The sequence below is a fragment of the Accipiter gentilis genome, unplaced genomic scaffold, assembly GCF_929443795.1.
Source record: "Accipiter gentilis unplaced genomic scaffold, bAccGen1.1, whole genome shotgun sequence".
NCBI lineage: Eukaryota > Metazoa > Chordata > Aves > Accipitriformes > Accipitridae > Astur > Astur gentilis.
The window spans coordinates 774,385-794,175 of NW_026060952.1; the positions used below are offsets into that span (position 1 = coordinate 774,385).

The 19,791-nt window shown below is 56.3% G+C and overlaps 2 protein-coding genes across 2 annotated transcripts in view; one reads left to right on the forward strand and one right to left on the reverse strand.

Moving 5' to 3' along the window:
* Positions 1–19,791, forward strand: part of LOC126037137 (electroneutral sodium bicarbonate exchanger 1-like) — a 630,736-nt gene that overhangs the window by 473,839 nt on the left and 137,106 nt on the right. The gene's annotated exons all lie outside the window — the stretch shown is intronic.
* LOC126037146 (electroneutral sodium bicarbonate exchanger 1-like) lies at positions 7,205–12,214 on the reverse strand (the record flags this gene model as incomplete). The annotated part of the gene is made up of 9 exons (XM_049797419.1): positions 7,205–7,455; positions 7,726–7,830; positions 8,351–8,451; positions 8,927–9,064; positions 9,164–9,337; positions 9,881–9,949; positions 10,757–11,008; positions 11,624–11,785; positions 12,122–12,214. Coding segments are annotated over 8 exons (1,077 nt in total), but the record flags the coding sequence as incomplete, so codon positions are not given.

Here is a 19,791-nt window from a genome sequence, read left to right on the forward strand (position 1 = left end):
GGAGGAGGAAGGACCTTGGCATGGAGCTCCCCCCCCAGCCTGGGCAAGGGGGGCTCTGCTCCCAGCACATCTGTGGGAAGAGGGGTGTTTCGGGAGGGGCGTATTCCTAACCAGCAGCTTCCAGCTGAGCCATCTGCCCCCTGGTTCCCTCCTGGCCCTGGGAATCGTGAGGTGCAATGTGCCCTGCCTGGAAGGGATATGGGGCTGTCACCTCACCTCTGCTGCTTTGTCCCCACAGTCCTTCAAGGCCCAAGCAAAGACACCAGCCCCTTGGTCTCCTCCCTGGCAACTCAGACACTCCTCATCCTGGGACGAGGAAGGCTGAAGTCGAGGTTTAACCTACCACGGCTGAGTTTACAGATGACGAGGGCACGGATGAGGTCACACTCAGTCCCCAGCGAGGACTCTGCTCAGGCAGAGACAACGCTGGAGCCCCAGCCCTAGGATGCTCTGCAGGCTGGGGTATCTCCTCTTCCTGAGGTCTAACAGGAAAGGAGACACCTCAGCTGGAGGAGGACCCGGCAGCCTCCGGAGAGTGGCAGGACAGCCACTCTTTCCAGTGGTCTAGGACAACGCCTGTCCACGCGCTTCATCTTTGCCACAAAGCACCAGCTGCTCTGCTGGGCTGTTGAAACAGAGGGAAGGAGAAGGCCACGCCAAAGCTGAAGCCAAAGTTGAAACTGAAGCCTTCCCTCCCCTCTGCGGGGCCACGCCGGGGCGAATCCCTTTTTCTGCCTCCCACCGTCCAAGGATCCTGTGCTGCTTTGGGCTGACGTGGCCGAGCTCGGGAGCTACAAAGCCACCAATGCTCTGACTCCAGCAGCATCCTCCCCTCCACGTCCCCAGCAGGAAGGGCAGCTCTGCCTCCTGCCCGCACCGCCAGCTGCGCAGCCACTCCTGCCTGGGGATGTCAGAAGTCACAAGAGCCAGCAGGCCCGGGGGAGTTGTGGTAGCAGAGGGCCCTGCTTGCCACAGCACTTTGCCATCTCCTTCTCCAGGTTCGGGCACCAGGATGTCATCACGGGGCTGGACAGCCTGAGCCGGGAGTGCTGTGTGACGGCAGGGGGCCGGGACGGTACCGTGCGGCTCTGGAAGATCCCGGAGGAGTCGCAGCTTGTGTTTTACGGGCACCAGTAGGTCTGGGGCGGGAGAGGGGGCTGCAGGCAGGGGGGTCAGGCTGGGGCAGCGGTGTGCAGGTGCCAAGCATCACTAGGAGCCTGCCGGCACTGTGGGGATGCTGATGCCCCGGTGAGCCCTTGTCTCCTAAATAGGATCCCAAAGCATGCTCATAACTGATGGCAGTTGCCCCTTCTCTTCACAGGGGCTCCATCGATTGTATCCAGCTCATCAGTGAGGAGCACATGGTGTCAGGCGCCGATGACGGGTGAGCACAGGGCCGGGGTGGTGCCTGGGGTGCGCAGGCGGTGCCCCCCTCGGCCCCCTCGCCCCTTCCCTCCCTGGCAGGTCCCTAGCCCTGTGGGGGCTAACGAAAAAGAAGCCGCTGGCACTGGCCCGGCAGGCACATGGCATGCAGGATGCCCAGGGCCTGCAGCAGCCATACTGGATCTCAGCAGTGGCCGCCCTGCGCAACAGGGACCTCCTGGCTACAGGTGTGTGGCAGCTGCTTTGGAGTGGGGGTGTGGAGAGGGGGGCGTCCTGCTCCCTTACCTGGGTGGGAGTGCATGGCAGTCTTCTCTCTCTGCCCCAGGCTCCCACAGCGCCAGCGTGAAGCTCTGGAAGTGCGGTGAGGGATTTCGGAAGCTGGAGCCCCTCTGGGACATCCCGTTGGTATGGATGGGGAGGTGGGGGATTGGAGCTGGGCTTGGGGCATCTCTGGGCGGGGGCTCCCCTCCCTGGGCGGCAGGAGGAGGCTGCCAGAGCCCCTCACCCTGCCCTGTCCCCTCCAGGTGGGTTTTGTTAACAGCCTCAAGTTCTCTGCAGCCGGTGACTTCCTGGTGGCTGGCCTTGGACAGCAGCACCGGTACTGTCCCCCCTCCCTGGTGCTGCCCAGGGGCACAGCCCCCCCCTGCTCCTCCAAGGACCCGGCGGAGGGTAGCCCCCATCTCTGTCATCTGCAGGCTTGGCCGGTGGTGGAGAGTCAAAGAGGCCAAGAACAGCGTCTGCATCGTCCCTCTGAAGCGGAGGGCTGCAGCCCCCAGTCCTGAAGCCCCTGACAGCCCTGAAGCCCCCAACAGCTCCGAAGCCCCCGACAGCTCCTAGCCCCTGGCCCCAGAGGCGCTGGAGCCAGGTCACCAAACCCCTGTCCCTGGAGCTGCGCCCCGAGTCCTTTGTGCAACCATCTTCCTGGAGCCGGCAGGACGTGAGCAGGGGGTGTCGCATGGCCCCCTGATCCTGCTGGCCCCCCTATCATGATGTGGCTCTGCCCTCTGCAAGGGTCTGCCCCTTTCCCTCAGGTTCAGCCTGACCTGAGCTCTGGAAGAGTCTTATTTAAAAAAATAAACAAACCAAACCCACTTTATTTACATAAATTACAAAATAAAATAATCACACTTTTGCTCACACTAAGAATCTACTCTTAAAAATGCGGTTGGGCTCAGCACAGCAAGGAGCCACAGCCAGGTCGTTGCTAGCAGAGCCTTGTGCTCTTAACACAGCGTTCCATTTTTATAGCTCTCATTTTTATAGCTTAAACCATGATAGAGACAGAGTCACAGCAGCACAGAATGGATGCTGAAAGAGACCTCTAGAGATCATCCAGCCCACCTCGGCTGCTCGAGCAGGGCCAGCTGCAGCAGGCTGTGAGTCTGCTTCTCGAAGGTTCTATTGGCTGCGTTGCTCCCAGGTTGTGGAGCTCGCATGGGAAATGGGCAATGAAGAGGGATGAAGTTTTCAGGCACTTTCTGGCCGGTGCAGTGATTTTTATTTTTTTTTTCCTTCTGATTTTTTCTCCCCCCTTGCTGGTCTTGCAGCTGCCCAAGGTGCAGCCAGACAAGCGGAGGAGGGTCCCTGCCTGGCCTGCAGCTCCCTCCCTCGCCATTCTTAGGGTGATTTGGCATTATTTTGCTGTGTCAGTGAGGCAAAGCTGGGCTCTTGGGGGCTGAGGTCAGTGGGACCCGAGGAAGGCCGTGATGGTCTTGAGGCTTTGAAGGGCTGTGCACCGAGCCCTGTCCCTGCTGGAGGGGACCCTGGTGGTGTTCAAGACGAAGGTCTTGCAGCCCTTGTTGTCGTGTGTGCCCGTGTCCCCCCCGGCCCCCAAGGTCTGTTGTTGTCGCAGGGGCTCTGTGCTGCTTTCTGCGTGGGGCCGTGTCCGTGAGTCCTGCAGGGACCTGTCTGTCCTGGCTTCCCCACCAAAGGGCTGCTTCCCCTGGGGAAGGGGAGAGGGGAGTTGTTCCCGTTCCCGTCCCCCCCCCACCATCGCCTGCCCCGCTGGTGGCGACTAGGCCCTGGGGGTGGCTGGGTTCCCCTCGTTGCTTGCTGGCTCGGATTTGGGGCTCAGTGGGGCTTTTGCACCTCTTGGGGGCTGTTTCTTGGTGCCCCCTGTGCTCCCTCCCCCTCCCACATAGGCACCGAGCGGTTCTAGAGAAACAGCTTTTAATTGAAAAGACAAGAGAAAAGGTCCCATCCAAGCTGGTCTAACCCCTCACTAGCCACCCCCACCCACCCCCCCTGCCATATACCCCACCCCTCCTCTCCCACCCCCCCCACTCCCCCCATCTCCATCCCTCTCACCCCTGTCTAATCCCCACCCACCCCTCACATCCTCATGTTGGCTGCCAGAGCCCTGCGCTTGCTGGGTGCCATTGGCAAGGAGCTCTGCGCCTGCCTCTTCCTCCGCTTGCCGGCCGTGGCAGGTGGGGACGGTGGCAGGTCCATCCCCGCATCCTGCCACAGCTCCTGGGGCTCCATCCCGCCGCCGTTGACTATTTTGAGGCTCAGCATGGCGTCGCTGAGCTTGGGGATGCAGTAGTCGGGGGTGAGCATCTCCTCAGGCAGCGAGAGCGAGCTGAAGTCACGGTCTGGGGTGTCTGCGCTGGTGCCACCAGCGTCCTCGGGCACGGAGCTCCTGCTGGGAGCATCCTGGCTGACCCCCACTCCATCCAGGGAGCAACCGAAGAGCCTTAGGGCCTCTTCCAGGACCATCTCCTCGGACACTGCAAGGTCGCCTGCAGTGTCCCCAAGGGCTTCGTTGTTGGTGGCAGCGCAGGGGCTGGTGTGGACATCGCTGCCCAGGGGTGCCCCCACAGGGGTGGCCGTGCTGGGGATGTTGATCTGTGCCAGCTGCCCCTCGCTGTGCTGGTAGCCAGGGATGGACACTGGCAGCTCCAGAGGGTCTGGGGTCACCCCACTCCTCTGATTTTTGTAGTGTGTGAGGTATCATGGTTGGCCCTGGGGGGCCCCGCAGCCCCCGGGACCCCACAGGGCAGCACCCGGCAGAGAAGCGGCGCCTTGGCCGAGCGTGGCACTGGCCGGTGGAGGCAGGTCGGTGGTTGTCCACTGGATGCAGAAGACCCGGGGGTCGAAGAGGCAGCCACATGGAGCCCTCTGCAGACCTGTGTGGGTGAGGGGGAGCCGTGCTGGGCCGGGGTGGCTGTCCAGGGGCACCCACTGAGCCGGCCCTGATGGCCGACATCCCCCAGCTCTGGGCCAGGGGTGTGGGGAGCTTGTGGCCGGGGTGATCCCCACGGGGTGAGCCGCTGTGCCGGTGGGACAGGGTTGCAAATCGGGGAGGAGACTGGCATCTAGGAGGTGAAAGGGGAGAGGTGGCCCCAAGTATTTGGGGAATTCTCTGCAGATGGGCTTTACTGGGCACGCGCCGCCCGGGCGAGGGCAAGGATGCTCACCGGGGCTTGCTGAACCCCCATGCGAAAAGTGCCGGGGGAACGGGTGTGATGGGGATGGCGAAGGGGCCAGAGCAGACTGGGGTGCCATACCTGCTGGTGGTGCCTGGGGGGCCCAGGGTGCCCGGGCTGCAGGGAAGGGCTGCTCCCGCGTGGGCAGGCGGCACGGGTTGGCTGAGCCTAAGAGAATGAGACAGGAGCGATGGCCGGCGGTCACCTCTGCTCTTGCTCCCCAAGAGCATCGCTGGGCTGCAGGGGTTGGGGTCGGTCCCTACCTCAAGGGTAGAAAGTTTTGGGGAGCACGAATGGCTGGAAAAGCTGGGGCGCCGGGGGGCCCCAGGGCCCAGGCAGTGGGAGCTGCGTTGGTGACCGCGCCATGGTCCCTTCTGGCTGTTGGCTGCCAAGGACTCTTTGGCGTCTCCCCGGAAGGAATGTGGGGGCTCCCTGTGTTCCGCCCCACCCCAAGAGCCTCCCCAGCTCCTCCTGGGGAGGGAAAGGGTTAAGGGAGGCTGGGGTGGCCCTGGGGCCTACAGGCGGCTCTCGGGGTCTGCGGGTGCAAATGCTCTTGGCTTTCAACAGTATTTTTCCGGTGGGGGAAGAACAACAAGTTGATTCAGCTGAGCCGAGTGGGCACCAAGCTGCAGCCGCAGCCTCCTTGCGCCAGATGGCAAATGCGTTTGTGACGGTTGCCCACGCTTCTGTTCGCTGCGTTGACCGGAGCGAGGCAGAAATAGGAAAAAGGACCTCGAGGGCGCGAAGGAAGGTCACGCGGTGTCGCTCGGTGGCACGCTTTCCCCCAGCCCTCACTCCAGTAGTGCTGTCAGGTCTTTCAGTCTCCTGCTGGGAAAACGGGGCGGCCCTTTCCCTGGGTGCGTGACACCCCGGAGGAGACGGTACCCGCTGCCGCGTGCTCCCAGAAAAGGACTGGATTCTGCCCAACGTCCGGTGTCGGGGCGCTGGGGCTGTTTGCGCTCTACGGGATCCCAGGGATGGGGTTAGTACATCCCCTCCTCGTGCTTGGAGGATTCGGCGCTAGCAAGGACACCCCAAGGGTACCAAGGACACAGGCCTCTCGCTCCCGCTGTGTGAACAGTGTGTGGCCTGGGGGAGTCGGGACAACTGCCGTGAACCGGAGGCCAAAGATCTCTCCTGGCCTGTATCCTGGTAACCAAAGAGATTGCGCTCTGTTCGTGAGGCACCTCTGGCTGCAAGATTGTGCAAGGCCATGTGCTGCGTAACTTGTGGCAGGGACCGATGCTGGGGGCGTGAAGGCAAGCGCGCTTCTAAAAGCGTAAAACTCCGTTTCATTTCAGAGCGCAGCTGAGCCACCCTGCTCCTCAAGACTCTGCCATCTGCACCGCTGTGGCTGGGACTGGGCAGTGCTGCACATCCTAAAGGCCACCAAGTCACACCCGTGTCCCTGCTGCTTTGCCGGGAGCTTCTGCGATGTGAGCGATGTTCTGGGGGGTGATCTCTTGGACTGCAGCTACTCCGTCCCTGACCGGCCGCTGGCCAGGAGGGTTGTGTCCCAGGTGGAATTCCACCTCTCTGACGAGAACCTGGCCAAGGATGCTTTCCTCCTAAAACATGTCCAGAAGAACAAGATGGGCTTCGTCAGCATCAGACCACTGCTGTTCTTCAAGAAGGTAGGCAGCGTGTTGCGTTGGCCAGCCGGGGTGGGAAGTGGCCTCCATGTGGAGGATGCCTGGGTGTCTGGGTGTGCTCTGGCTGTCTGCCATGGCCAAAAACACTGCTGTGTTATCAACAGCTTTCTAGCTACCAGTACAGAGCACAGCACTACGAGGGCTGCTGTGGGGTAAAGGAACTCCAACTCAGCCAGATCCAATACAGAAGGAAAGTGGAGGAACAACAGAGGGGGCAGCCCAGGGACACAGAGCCCCAGGTCTCATCTGGCCGCTCCTGTGACCCTACAGTGTATTCAAAATCAAATACCTGAAGTGCTCCCTTAGATGCAGTTTACAGCCAGGGGACAAGAAGGTGGCAGTTCTGCATTTTGCAGCTCCCAGGCTGATGGCAGAGCCAAAGCGAAAAAACACAAACCCCAAACCAAACCAACCAAGAGAGTTAAAACTGGAGCGCAGGGAGCAAATGCTTTTCTTTCACCTTAGGCCAACTGCTTGGACGCTCTCTATGCTGCCCTGCCACAGAGGGCATCCCTCCCGTACCAGTAAGAGACATAAGAGTGAATTAAAGCCAGGACCCCAAACCAGACCAAAAACCCAGTCGTGATCAAGAAGAAAGTGGAGAATGCATCAAATATAACAGAAAATTTATTTTGGACATTCCCAGTTTACATTTGGAAAAAAGAGGAAAAAAAAAAAAGAGGAGGAATTGGGTATTAAATGAAGAGCACTGAATGATAAAGCCATAGCAGTCCCTCTACCACTACAAACCCACACCCCCACACGCACGTACGCACACAGACTTAACACCACCAAACTCCCCGTGACTGTGACGTTCCCCTCAGCTTGCTGGTCTAGAGATACTGAATGCCTGAAGCACACCAAGGATAACTGAAAACATCTGCATGGCTTTAATGGGAATCCTCCAACTGAAACAAAGCGCCTTCTCCCTCTGTCTGCGTTGGCACATCCCCGAGTCACGCTCTCACTCCTCTCCTTCAAAGTCAAGATTCCTAAACGTGAAAAGCGGGAGTGGGGAAAGGCGAAGGGAAGAGAAAAAGAGGGAGAGCATCATCAGTGGAAGACCTGCCAGCTGCTGCTGATTCAGCCCTGTTCGGGGGACCACCCCAGCAGAGAGGAGCTGGTTTGCATGCCACGGTCCTCCCTGCCTGTTCCCAGGGACAGGCCATTTGCTCAGCCTTGCCGGCCAAAGCGTGGGAAAAGTGTAGGCGTGCGCCGTCGCTTGCAGAGGAGCACGGTCACGTTCACGTGCAATCCTTTACCTTTTTCCTCCCTGGATTCAAAGGGTTTCTGTCTTCAAAGTGAGAGCCTTCCATACGGTCATTTGTGACATTTCATCCAGGATAACAATGTCAGAAGGATCAGTCCTGCAATAAATATTTTACATAGCAATCCGTGATTATGGGAACTGATGCCACCAAGGGCATTACCATCAGCAAGAGGAACAGCGGAGCCCCGAGAATCAAAGCTCCGCATAAGCGTGGGAGGTTTTGCTGGATGAGGAGTTTTGGGAGGCAAGCCGGGGAGCTGCAGAGCAAGAGCTCTGTGCAAAGGCTCTTGCTGGGGCTTAGCCCCGGTCCGGGTTCCTAAGCCACTGCTGGTACAGATCACGCCTGCAACTCCTCATGTGTAAGTATGAGGATCTCCAGCTACCGTAAAGGCACTGATGAGGCAAGGTTTGGGGGTCAAACGCGAGTGCTGCAGCCACTCTGCTTGGGGTCAGAGCCCTGCAATCGCCTCCTGCAGCCCTGCCCCCAAATTTGATTTTCCCACCAAGCTGCCTGCTGGTTTCTGTGGGATGCCCCACAAAGAGGCAAGTGGAGAAAACTCTGCCAAACACCTTCAAGCTAATCTTGCCGGGGTTCCTGGCGCTTGGTGGGGCTTTACCTGTCACTGCTTTGTTTTGGGATATCCATGTCACTGGTCTTCCCCACGTTCAGCTGAACTGAACTTGCAGCAGCAGCAGCTTCCATCACGCTCCTGGACTCCTGATGTAAAAAAGGGACAAATCACGTTCTCTGTCTTTGATCAAAGTGGAGATAAGCTGAATGCCCAGCACAAACTTAGCAGTCTGCCCTCCCCTTCTGCCCCTTGGCAGCTATAGGTATTAGTGCAGCAGGGGAGAAACCATTCACTCCAAAGATTTCGGGGCAGGGGGATTGTGTGTTCAAAACGCAATTATGAGCAAGTCTTGCCAGCAGCAGCAGCAGCAGCATCTAATAATAATCATCATAATGATAATGACCTTTGTGAAAAACGACTCGTTTTAAAAATTACACCTGTATTCAAGCGTTCAGCTCACTGCTACTTGAGGAAACAAAGGTTACAAAAGTTACAGGCTATTGGGATCTATTTCGATTGAGTGCTGATCTTCCCCCAACGTTTCCAGACAAGCTGTAAGAGAAACAGGCAATCTCACAGACACACGGAGATGTCCAGCCCCGAGGACACAGCAAGCCTTACCTCTTCTTCTTCTCCGGCTTCATTTCTGGCATCGTCCAACTTCTTCTTCCTTTCTGGCATAAGGTCATCCAGAGAGCTGAGCTCTCGCTTTGAGAAGCAGAAATCCATCGCTTTCCGGACAAAGACGAGAGCCAAAACCTTCACGAATAAGAGGGAAGATGCGGTGAGCTCAGAGACGATGCCACCTCTCACTCCAACGCTGCAAACACCCCGCTGCCGAGCGGTGGCAGCTCTTACCATCATGGGAAAGATGAAGGCGGCACGGGACACCTTGATGGTCCAGAGCAGGACGAGGCAGGTCAGCTGGATCGCCGTGAAGAAATGCACCTTTCGCAAGGGCACGTGCCGCAGGTAGATGAAATCCGGCTGGTGCTTCGCTGGCATCCAAAACAGCTTCAAGCGATCAAAGAACTGCGAAATAAAAGGGAAAGGTTGCCACCTTGGGACTGCGGCAAGTTTCTGGCCCTCTCGAGACGTGGAGGCACTTTGCAGCATCTCGCTTGCCGTCAGAAATCCTGGATCCCACCGCGTTCCTCCTGGGAGCAGCACCCATTTTCCCTTCGCTCCATCTAGCAACCGGCTTGCCCCTGAGAGCTGCCCACCAAACGGCAACTATACCATGCCATTCCATTATTAGCATTTCTCAGCCCACTGAATCCCCCCGCGAGGATTTCCACCAGTGGTAGAAACTGCCTTCCCTTTGCACCAAATTCCCCCGCTTTTCACGTAACCAAACACTGACCTGCCCTAAACCCTGCAACAGAGAGCGCTGAACTTGCCTGGTCCTCCCAGCCCTATCTACCTCCTGTGCCTCCACCAATCTTTTTCTTACACAAAAGAGTTTCATTGCTTGCTCTGCGAGAAGTTTTTCCCATGCCACTGCTTTTTTCCCTGCTGCTACGGAGACAAAATACCAGGGAGCCGACATGCTGCACGCTGTAAAACAGTCCGTACCTGAATTCCTCTGAGCGACGACACACCCATGTAGAGAAAGACGCCATAAAGCACAGGCATTGGTATAAACTGGGGGGGGAAAGAAAAAAAAAAAGAAAGAATGCAATCGTTTCTTTTTCTGTATTGCATTTTCAGTATTACCACCCTCTTCCACAGGCACTGCCTAAAATTGCTTGAAGCTTTTTCCATTCAGGCTTAGAGATGGGTCAGATTTTAACCACTTTTTTGCCATTTTGTGCGCACGAGTGAGCTAAGGCTCTGCTTTAGGCTGAACTTGGGAGTTATCTCTCCTCAGAATAATCCTATTTTCCAGAAAGGTTGGAGGAAAATAGGCGATTTCACCCGTGCTACCCTATGCCGCATTCTCTGGCGGTAGAAGAAACACTTCTGCCTATTCTTGGGGCAACAGGCAAAGGCCACAGGCCTCCTTTTAGCCTAGAGACGAGATTACTTTGTGGGAGGAACGTGCAAGGAAGCCCATGGGGATGACCTCAGTGTGTTTAGCTCCTGGGAACGGCTGCTCCGCGGCATTTGGGGAGCAAATTGCAGCCACTAAAGGGCTGCCTGTTTGAAAGACAGCAGATGTGCTGGTCTGAATATGCTCAACTGTAACCCATAAACATGGGTGGGCCTGAAAGACACCCAAAAATTCAAGCAGTTGCATTGCTTGCTCATCTCGAGCACACCAAACGGGGGCCTGAAGGGCTGCAAAGCCTAACCGAGGCTGGTTCCCACCGTGGGTCAAGCCCCAAGGGTTGGGATCACCTCCTCCTCCTCCGCTCCACAACTAACTACTCAGGCCTGCAGAGAAGGGACTGTTTTTCTGTAACCTCCAACAAGCTCGTGGTTGTTGGGTGGTTTGCATTTTCCTCTCACCTTTAACACAGAAGTGAAGAAGACGGAGCAGCCCATGAACACAAAGATCAGCAAGCCAGTGACTCTGTGCTCTCGTATCCCCAGAAACTTGGGTTGTTCTCCTGGAGCTGAGCAGTCAGACTCTACTTTGAGGCTATTCACGTGGGTGATGGACAGGACGGTCGCAGCCACAAACCAGGGCAGCCCCATCACAGAGCACACCCCGAGCATCACGGCCACCACAAAATGGTCCAGGTGGTACCCGCATCCTTTCTGCAGGCAGGAAAACAAGAAACAGAGCATCCCATAGCACAAGAGCAAGGATAACGTCGCAAGTCAGACTCAAACCCTGCTCGAGCACAAGTCAACTTCTTCAGAATTCAAAACAAGAAATGGAAACAAGCAAGGGTGTATGCAGGCTTTGCACAAGCACCTGGCATGAAAATCTGGCAGGAGTTCAGACACAAGGGATACGCAGAGCTTGTGCGATACATACTTCTCCAAAAAAAAAAACCAACCCACAACCCAAAAGCACCAAACCATTTTTTCCACTTACAAAGAAAATTCTACCACTTGCGAGGAAGGTGTGACTCTGAGTTATCCCTGGCAGCGCATCAAAACAATTCATTCCCCGCACCTGCTGCTGCTGCCATTTTAAAACAAAAACGCACTTCTCTATTGCTCCAAGATTAATTTGCTCCTCCAAAAGGTTGCTCATCTATACTGCCCTGTCACTTGCTCCCTGCATCATCGTTAATCCCGGAGAGCATCCTGCCACGCAGCCTGACCTTGTCCCAAACCAATGCCTTCAGAAAGCATCGGGAATAAGAGCTTCTCCCCAGACCTGCAGCCCAGAACGGGCTGGAGTCATCTCTCGCAGGCCCTTACCTTCAGCTTGTGCTCCTTCCTGTTCACAATAACGGCACTGATCTGCTGGTCCATGAATATCAAGATGGTGCAGAGCAGAGCTGGGACGAGCGCAGCCAACACCGTCCACCAAGGGTTGGGTCCTATGGGGTTGATGAACCACCCGCGGTCGTCTCTGGTAGGCTGCAACAAAGCCCACACATCAGCATCGTCTCCCAGCCCAGGCACTCCACTGGCTTTCATTTTCCCCTCCCTCCTTGTGTCAGAGCACCTCCCAGCCCTGGCTTCATGTCCCCCTCTCCCGGGGGCTTCAGCAGTGCCAGTCTCCTCCTTGCAAGCAGCTCTAGATACTTCCCCTGTAGGTATCTAGTTTTGGGGCCATCTTCTCGTTTCCAGGAGGAAGCAAGGCACTTGGAGGTGGAAGAGGAGATGGTCACACCACCAGCATCTCCTCCACTCAGCCCTGCCCTGCCCCGGCATCACCTTGTGGCACCCCCACGTGCCAAAACACCCCGTTACCTTGAACGCATGGGGGACCTGGAGCTTCGGCGATGGGATCCCAACCACAAAGTCAAGGAGCACCATGATGACGATGGTGAGGAAAACAGCAAAGTCGCTCACTGTGGACCGTACCTGGGGCGAGAAACCAGAGGTGAGAGGGGCATGGCAAACAGGGCCGTAAGGTGAGATGCAAGAGTTGCAGACATCCACAACATTAAGGCTGCTTAACCAAATCCCACCACCCCTCTGAGCACATGCAGCCTGATCCCTTGCTTAGATACTGCTGCTGTGTTTGTCCCTGTGAGATCTGGGGTCAGACAATAAAAAAAGCTTAACTAGGCTGACAAGGGTTGGTTTAAGTCAAAACCTAAAAATAATATTAAAAATAAGAAAACACATGTCTGCCACTACAGCTACACTCACAGCTACAATGGCAACAAGGCACTGAGGCATCCTTTAGTCCTCAAAAGGAAGTTCCTCACTTGAATCTACTTTCTGCTCGAGCACATAATGCGCAGAAGGTAGGGGAAAAAATAACAAAAAAAAATAACATTACAGTTTGCAGGAGTCATGGAAGAGCAGGTTGCAGATATTTTGCTTTTCCTCCTCCCCTTCTTCCCCCTGCTCCCTCCCATCACCTTAGAGCACGCTGCCCTAACAGATTCACAGAAACTGAAGTGAACGAATATCTTAACCCTGAATTAACATAGAAGCAATACTATGGAGAGTGGAGGTGTGCTTTTAAATTTAACAAGTTCTACATTTAAGAAGCCTCCTCCTTGCCAGCACAACACATGCAGTATTGACCTGTTTCAAAAATAAACATATTCCCCTTTTTCGGAATATTGACCCAATTCAGTTACAAAGGAACTGTAATTCAGCCCCAACAAACTCCTGCTTTATAAACGGGAAACTTTTTCTAGGAATACCTTTCAGTATTTTCAAAATTGAAAAAGAAAAAGAAATTAACCAATAATTTTCTGTATCAGTTACGATCAGCACATTTTCTTCAATAATATTTGCAATGCTACTACTGTACTCTGAAGATTTGTTTCAACTTAACTAACAGGAGCATTTTTAAACAGGCAGTATATTGGTCTCATTTCCTCAGGAACGGCAGGGGCTTTCTTCTGTCTCAGGAAGAAGATGACAACAACAGAACTCATCAGCTGTCACCAAGCTTGGCCACAAAGTAATGGCGTCATTAAAAGAACGTCCCCTGGCTTCCACAGCTTCCCAACTATTAACTACATCTTTTGTAAGCCAGCTTCTCAAAGTTGTTCACTGCCAGGTATCGGCCAACAATAAAATGCACAGGGAGAGAAAGTCTCAAAGGAAAGCTGAACCCATTCAGAAGTAAACAAATGTCGCACAAGTGTCACTTGGAAATAAGGAAATAGGGTGGAGTGTAAGGAATTACGGCATGCAAGTGTTCTCTGGTATATGGTCTGGCAGGCAGCCATTCTCATATCCTCCACATTCAGGGGCCCCAGCCAGAACTCGGTCAGAGATGAGAACTCTCCTTCCTCTTCAGAAAGGCCCTCTCCTCGCTTAATATGGAACAAGTTAATGAAAGGAGTTACACAGCGCGCCACAGCAGAAGGACAGATATCACCCACCCAAGACTCACGCTGTGGTCATGAAGTCTTCATGAATCACCAGGGACACAAAAGTACGATTCAGGAAGGGACGCTGAAGAGGGTGGAAAGAATGGAAGAAAGCAAGGGGCGATGACAGGCTGCCAAACTCAAACAAATGCAGTGCTCTCCCTACCATCAGGAGATCAAACACCTGCAGGCTGCTCAGAAACGTACGCACACTACTGGCAGCGCTGTCCAAAGGGATTACGCTGAGGGAAAGAGCTTGGTCACAGACAAGAGCAACATTTCAAGCATCTTCTGAACACCACACGACACCACAAGACAGACAACACACCTTCCTCTCCAAAATCAACACAGAGAACAAAACAAGGAGGAAGGTTAATCCTCCTAGATCTGACACTATTCCAGCAGAATGCTAATAAGCAAAGCTAAAGAAACAACTGCGTTTCAATTCATCCCAAAATAAAGTCATGCAGCAGAATTTCAAAGACTCGGCCTACTTCTCCAAAGGAAAAAGGAGACTAGTGTGGCACGAGATTTAATGCAGCTTCAGGTCTGGAGACAGCCTAATTGGCGTGGTGTTCATAGCACAGTCTCTTCAATTCTGCAGCAGCTAACAACAGTCACTTCCAGAGTAAAGCCAGGCCCTGGCAATGCCTGTGCACATCTCATTGCCAAAGCAAATTCACTCACACTCATAAAACCACTCTCTAGGCAGAGGCTTGAGTCATTGCCTATGGCATTTTAGCCCTGCTGCAACCTCACTGGCATGAAAACAGCCCTTTCAGGATGCCACGACACTGTTCTGTTCCTCTGATGCAGGGATACTTTCCTGGCTCAAAAGGATCTCAGTCCTAGTTTCTGCACGGGTGCCACCACCTGAAAAGAGACTTAACCTCAACAGTTCAGAACATTTTCCAAAAGCCTCTGAGGGCATCAACCTTGAACTGCTGTCTGATGATGATCACAACCTTGCAACAGCATACACAGGGAGCCAGATTATGCTGAGCCACTGCTTTTTTATTAATACTTATGAATACTATCATTATTCATTTTTTATCAGAGGCTGAGACACCAACAACAACTCATAAAGTTTCAGACCAAGTTTGAGCCCTACAGAACACTCCTTCAGCAGGACCCAATCTAGAGGCACCTGCTTAAAAATACAACCCTTAAACCTAAGCAGCTCCAGCTCCTTTTTCAGAGCAGCTCAAACTTCTGGAATTATTACAGATCGCAGCCTCCGGCAATTCCCAGTCCCCTCTCAAACTAAAAGCTCCAGAGCTCCTTGACTGAGCTGGTCAAGGTTTTGCCCACTCACAAAAGCACTTGCCCATCATCTCTGTCTGCCTGCCTGACTAGCAGACACAAGCAGATTCCTCCAGGGCAACACCCTCAGGGAAACTCTCTTTTTCACTTCTAAAGGACCATCCTCCTCACTTGTTTTACATCCTCCCCAGCTGACCAGGCTGCTCAGCACCCTGTGCTTTAGTTACTTTGCTGGCTGCTAACTCAAACTTCCCATTGCAGCCTTACCACACAACTGTTACCTCCCACAACCCTCCTATTCATTGTCCCCTGCACACCCAAAGGCCGCTTTCCTTTCTCTGCCTTGCATGCCAGCAGTACCACAGACTAAAACACTCTCCCTTCACTCTCCTTTCTCAGGCTTGACACTACAGTGCCTTCTAGAAACTGAGAGCAGCAGTTATCCTAAAAGGCCTGCTCAGCCCCTCTGCCTGCAGCAGAGGCACGCTCTTCTTTCCAAACAACAGGACAGGTTTGTCACAAACACGTCGCAAAGAGGAGTGGCAGCGCAAGGGGAACCTCGTGAAAGAAAAAATCCCAAGAGCACAACAAACAACTGCTGCCACTGAGAGTTTCCAAAGACTCTTTCCACATCCACACTTGAGCGCCAGATTGCCAGGCCAGCAAAAGGCACATTGCTACCAGCAGACAGCCCAAGAAAGAAGGACATACTTTGCATACAGAGCTCCACAGCTGTGCTGGTTTTGACTGGCAGAGAGTTAATTCTCCCCACAGTAGCTTGCACGGGGCTACGTTTTGGATTTGTGCTGAAAGCAGTGCTTACACAGCATCAAGGCCTTTTCTGCCCCTCACCCCACCCCACCAGGGAGTCAGCTGCGGGTGCACAAGAAGCTGGGGGGGGGGGGGGGCACAAGACTGGGACAGGTGACCCCAACTGACCCAAGGGATATTCCAGACCACAGGATGTCACGCTCAGCAATATAACTGGGGGAAGAAGGAGGAAGGGGGGACATGCCCAAGTAACTGTTAGGCGTGATGGAACCCTGCTTTCCTGCAAACTAAACACCTGCCAGACAATGGGAAGCAGTGACTGAATTCCTGACTTGGCTTTGCTCGCGTGCACAGCTTTTACTTGTTAAACCATCTTTATCCCAACACGCGAGTTGATTCACCCTTCCGATCCTCTCCCTCCTCCCACTGCGGGGCAGCGAGCGAGCGGCCGTGCGGGGCTTAGCTGCCGGCTGGGGTTAAACCACTACAGAGGCTCGAGAGCTTCTCAGCTGAACGCTTTAAACAACATTTCAAAACACCGTCAGTAAAACCAGCCTCTTTTCCCACTGAAGCACGAAACCCACGCACGGCACTGGAACAGGAGCGCTTTTTACAGCTCCCATTACTCCCATTACACTCCCGTGCAAGCGCAGTAGCCCCTCGGAAGCGACCGCTTTCACGGTCAGTGAAAGAGGGCAGGAAAAGAGCAGCCCCCCCAGTCCCGTCCGAATTGAGGGTCTCCTAGGAACCTCCTGGTTTCAGGCAACCGACAGGTAGGTACCTGCTGTCGAGGACGTCCTCCGTTCTCCCAGCCGAGGGAAGGAAGCAGCAGAGCCAACGGGACGCGACTGCTCTGGAAACGCCACTGCCGACCTCCCTGAAGCTCCCTCCAGGGCCTCTTGCCCCGGGGGCTGCCAAGAACGCCCGGGCAGGACTGTGTCGCAGCCCGCCACCCACGCCAGGCTGGGAGGGAGGGAGGGAGGGAGGGAGGGAGACCCCCGGCGGCTGCGGGTCCCTTCCCTGCGGGGACAGCCGGCAGAAACTCCTTTCTCTCCACACACAGCCGCACGTCTCCGCGGTGCCCGCCGGCCTCCGCCGGACAGCCACCAGCGGCAGGCAGTCCCCTGCTGCCCCCGCAGCCCCGGGGGCGGCAGGGAGGGGCCGGGGCTGGCCGGGCCTGCGGGGGGAAGGCCGGGACCCGGCGCCCCGGGCTGCCGCGAGGGGAGATGCCGCCGCCGCCGCCTCAGCCCCGCTGCCGGCCTGCGAGGCCCCCGGGCAGCCCCGGCGCTGGCGACCGCCGGGCAGCCCACCGCTCCACGGACGGGGAGGAGCCCCCGCCACGGCCACCGGCCCCGCCGCGCCCGCCGCCCGCCCTTGCCTCAGGCGGGGCCGGGCCGGGGCTGCGGCCGGGGCGGAGCCGAGGGCAGCCGAGCGCAACCGAGAGGAACCGAGCCCAGCCGAGAGGAGCCGAGCCCAGACGAAGAGATGAGCCGAACCGAGCCGAGGGGAGTCGAGCCCAGCCGAAGGGAGCCGAGCCCAGCCGAAGGGAGCCGAACAGAAACGAGATGAGCCGAAGGGAGCCGAGCCCGGCCCGGGCGCCCCCCCCCCTCTGCTCCAGCTCCCCACGCTGCTCTGCACTGGCTGCTGCTGCTGCTGCGCTGCAGAGGCAGCTGCATTTTGGGGCTTGGAGCGCTTGGGGTTCCAGCGTGAGCCCGAAGCATCAGAGGAGTTGGCCTGTACCTCGTGGCAGGTCTTGCAGCTGCTTTCAGGGGGGTCTGGGCTCTGCCCAGGCCTCTCGAGTCAACGTTGACTCTGGTGCCTAATGACAGTCTGCTGGCAGTGGCCCTGGTAGCTCAGCCCTTTCTCTCCCCAGTTGCGATGATGTCAGCAAAAAAGGACTGTGGTGGTTTCAGCCCAGCCGGCGACCAAGCACCACGAGGCTGCTCGCTCGCTCACTCCCCCGTGGCTTTGTCCCCGCGGCAGCTGCAGCTGCAGCAGGATCGCGCCGCTTTCCATCCCCAGCGTGCGGGGCAGGGCTGCCCAAACGGAGCCCGAGCGGTCGCGGCCCGCGGGCCGAGACCAGCGGAGAGCCGCCAGGGAAACCGCCACCTCCGTCCATCGCACGGACGGGAGCCGCAGCAGCCGGAGAACGCTCCCGAGTCGTGCCGCTCCCAGGGCAAGCCCAGGCACCGCTTCACGCGTGGGACGGGACGTGCCGTCCCGAGAGCGGGGCTAGCGGTCAGGATGCTGACCAAGCAGGAGCTCTCCTTCGGCGGGTCCCGGGACATCCCTGCTGAGCTCAGCCGAACCCTCCTCGCTGGGCAGCAGCTGGCAGGACAAAGAAACCCGGGTGGGCGCAGGACAGAGACACGGCGAGAGCGACCTGCCCTTCCCGGGAAAGAGGAGTCAGCCACGGCTCTCCCGGGACTGATGCCCCATGCCCACCCGTGCCTTTGCACCAAACAGGCTGGAAAAGGTCCCTGGCTGCCGACCCCAAACGCGCTCCCCCGCAGGAGCTCCCCGGACCCTGCTCGGGGCACCAGGGCTGGGCTCAGGAAGGAGTTTTTTCCCCCGGGCAGATTGGCACAGCTCCCGGGGGCAGTTTCCCCTTCCTCTGCAGCACTGAGCACAGCCCCTTGCCGGGGTCCTCGAGGCCATTTCTGGCCAGCGAGTCCCTGCTGTTGCAGGAGCAGGAGTCCAGCTGTGCCCTCCAGCCCTCTGCCTCTCTTGGCAGGGGAACCTCACGCACCTCCACGTCTCCAGGTCACCTGCAAAACAAGGAGCCTCAAGGAAGCCGACTTTGCCCTGGTGCTTTTAAGCTGGCACACTGCCGTGGGGAGAAGAGAAAGCCGGGGGGTGTCTTATCTATCTATCTATCTATCGATCTATCAATCTATCATCTATCTATCCCTGCTGGGAGGGAATGAAGATGAGGGAGCCAGGCTCTTCTCAAGAGTGCCCAGTGAGAGCACCAGCGGCAACAGGCACAAATTAAAACACATGATATGCTCCAGCTGCACATGAGAAAACAACTTTTTCCTGTCGACGTGGTCAAACACTGGCACAGGTTGCCCAGGGAGTTTGCGGAGTCTCCGTCCTTGGCGATGTTCAAAACCCAAGGGCACATTGTCCCGGGCAACCTGCTCTAGGTGAGCCTGCTTGAGCAGGCGGGTTGGACCAGAGGAACTCTACAGGTCCCTTCCAACCTCCACCCTCCTGTGTGAGTCCGTGCTTTGGTTTCACTCCTAAAGCACCTGAACTCAGCCCTGATGCCTGCGGGAAAGGATGCTGGGACAAGGCAAGATCCCAGACTCCTCCCCGAGGACTCGTCACAAAACCCCATCTACCTACTCCAGAATATCATATGGCAGACACACTCAGAAGAGAGAAAAGATCCTTTTATTGCAAACATCAACTGCGGCGGGGGGCGGGCCTGGGAGTCACAGGGCTTCAGCCAGTAACAGGGAAATGGCACCTACAAGGACAGAGTCAGAGAGCACTGATAAACCCATGAAGGCAGGAATAGGCATGACTCGCTTCCCCTTTCTTTGGGGAACACCGTTGACAAGGAATTGTTCATAGCCCAGAAGAGAGAGCTATGGCTGGCATCAACCAGGGGACGGCTCTGGCGCCTTATCCCCACGGGAAATGCCCTTAGAGACCTGCATGCGTGCACAGATGCACAGGGCCCCTGTGCCACGCAGCAGGGCTCGATGGGGAGCCCCTGGGGAGCGGCCATGGAGTTATTTCCAAGCCCCGCGCAGCACCGTCCCTTGCCAGCAGGTCAGACTGACTTGCAGCAGCGCTGAGAGTTGGGAAAGATGGGCAGCAGAGCCTGGTACACACCTGGGCTTCCTGAACTGCTGGACCTTCCTGCTTCTTTTAAGTCCCCATCTCTTTCTCTCTTCCTTCTTTTCTTTTCTCGCTGGCATTCCTCCTCCTCTGCCCAGGTCTGTTTTCTCTTTCTTTTCTTTCCGTTTTCCTTTTCCTGGGGGGAGCCTGCAAACCTTTTCATCCCACAGTATGATCAGGTAGGTAAAGCCAGGA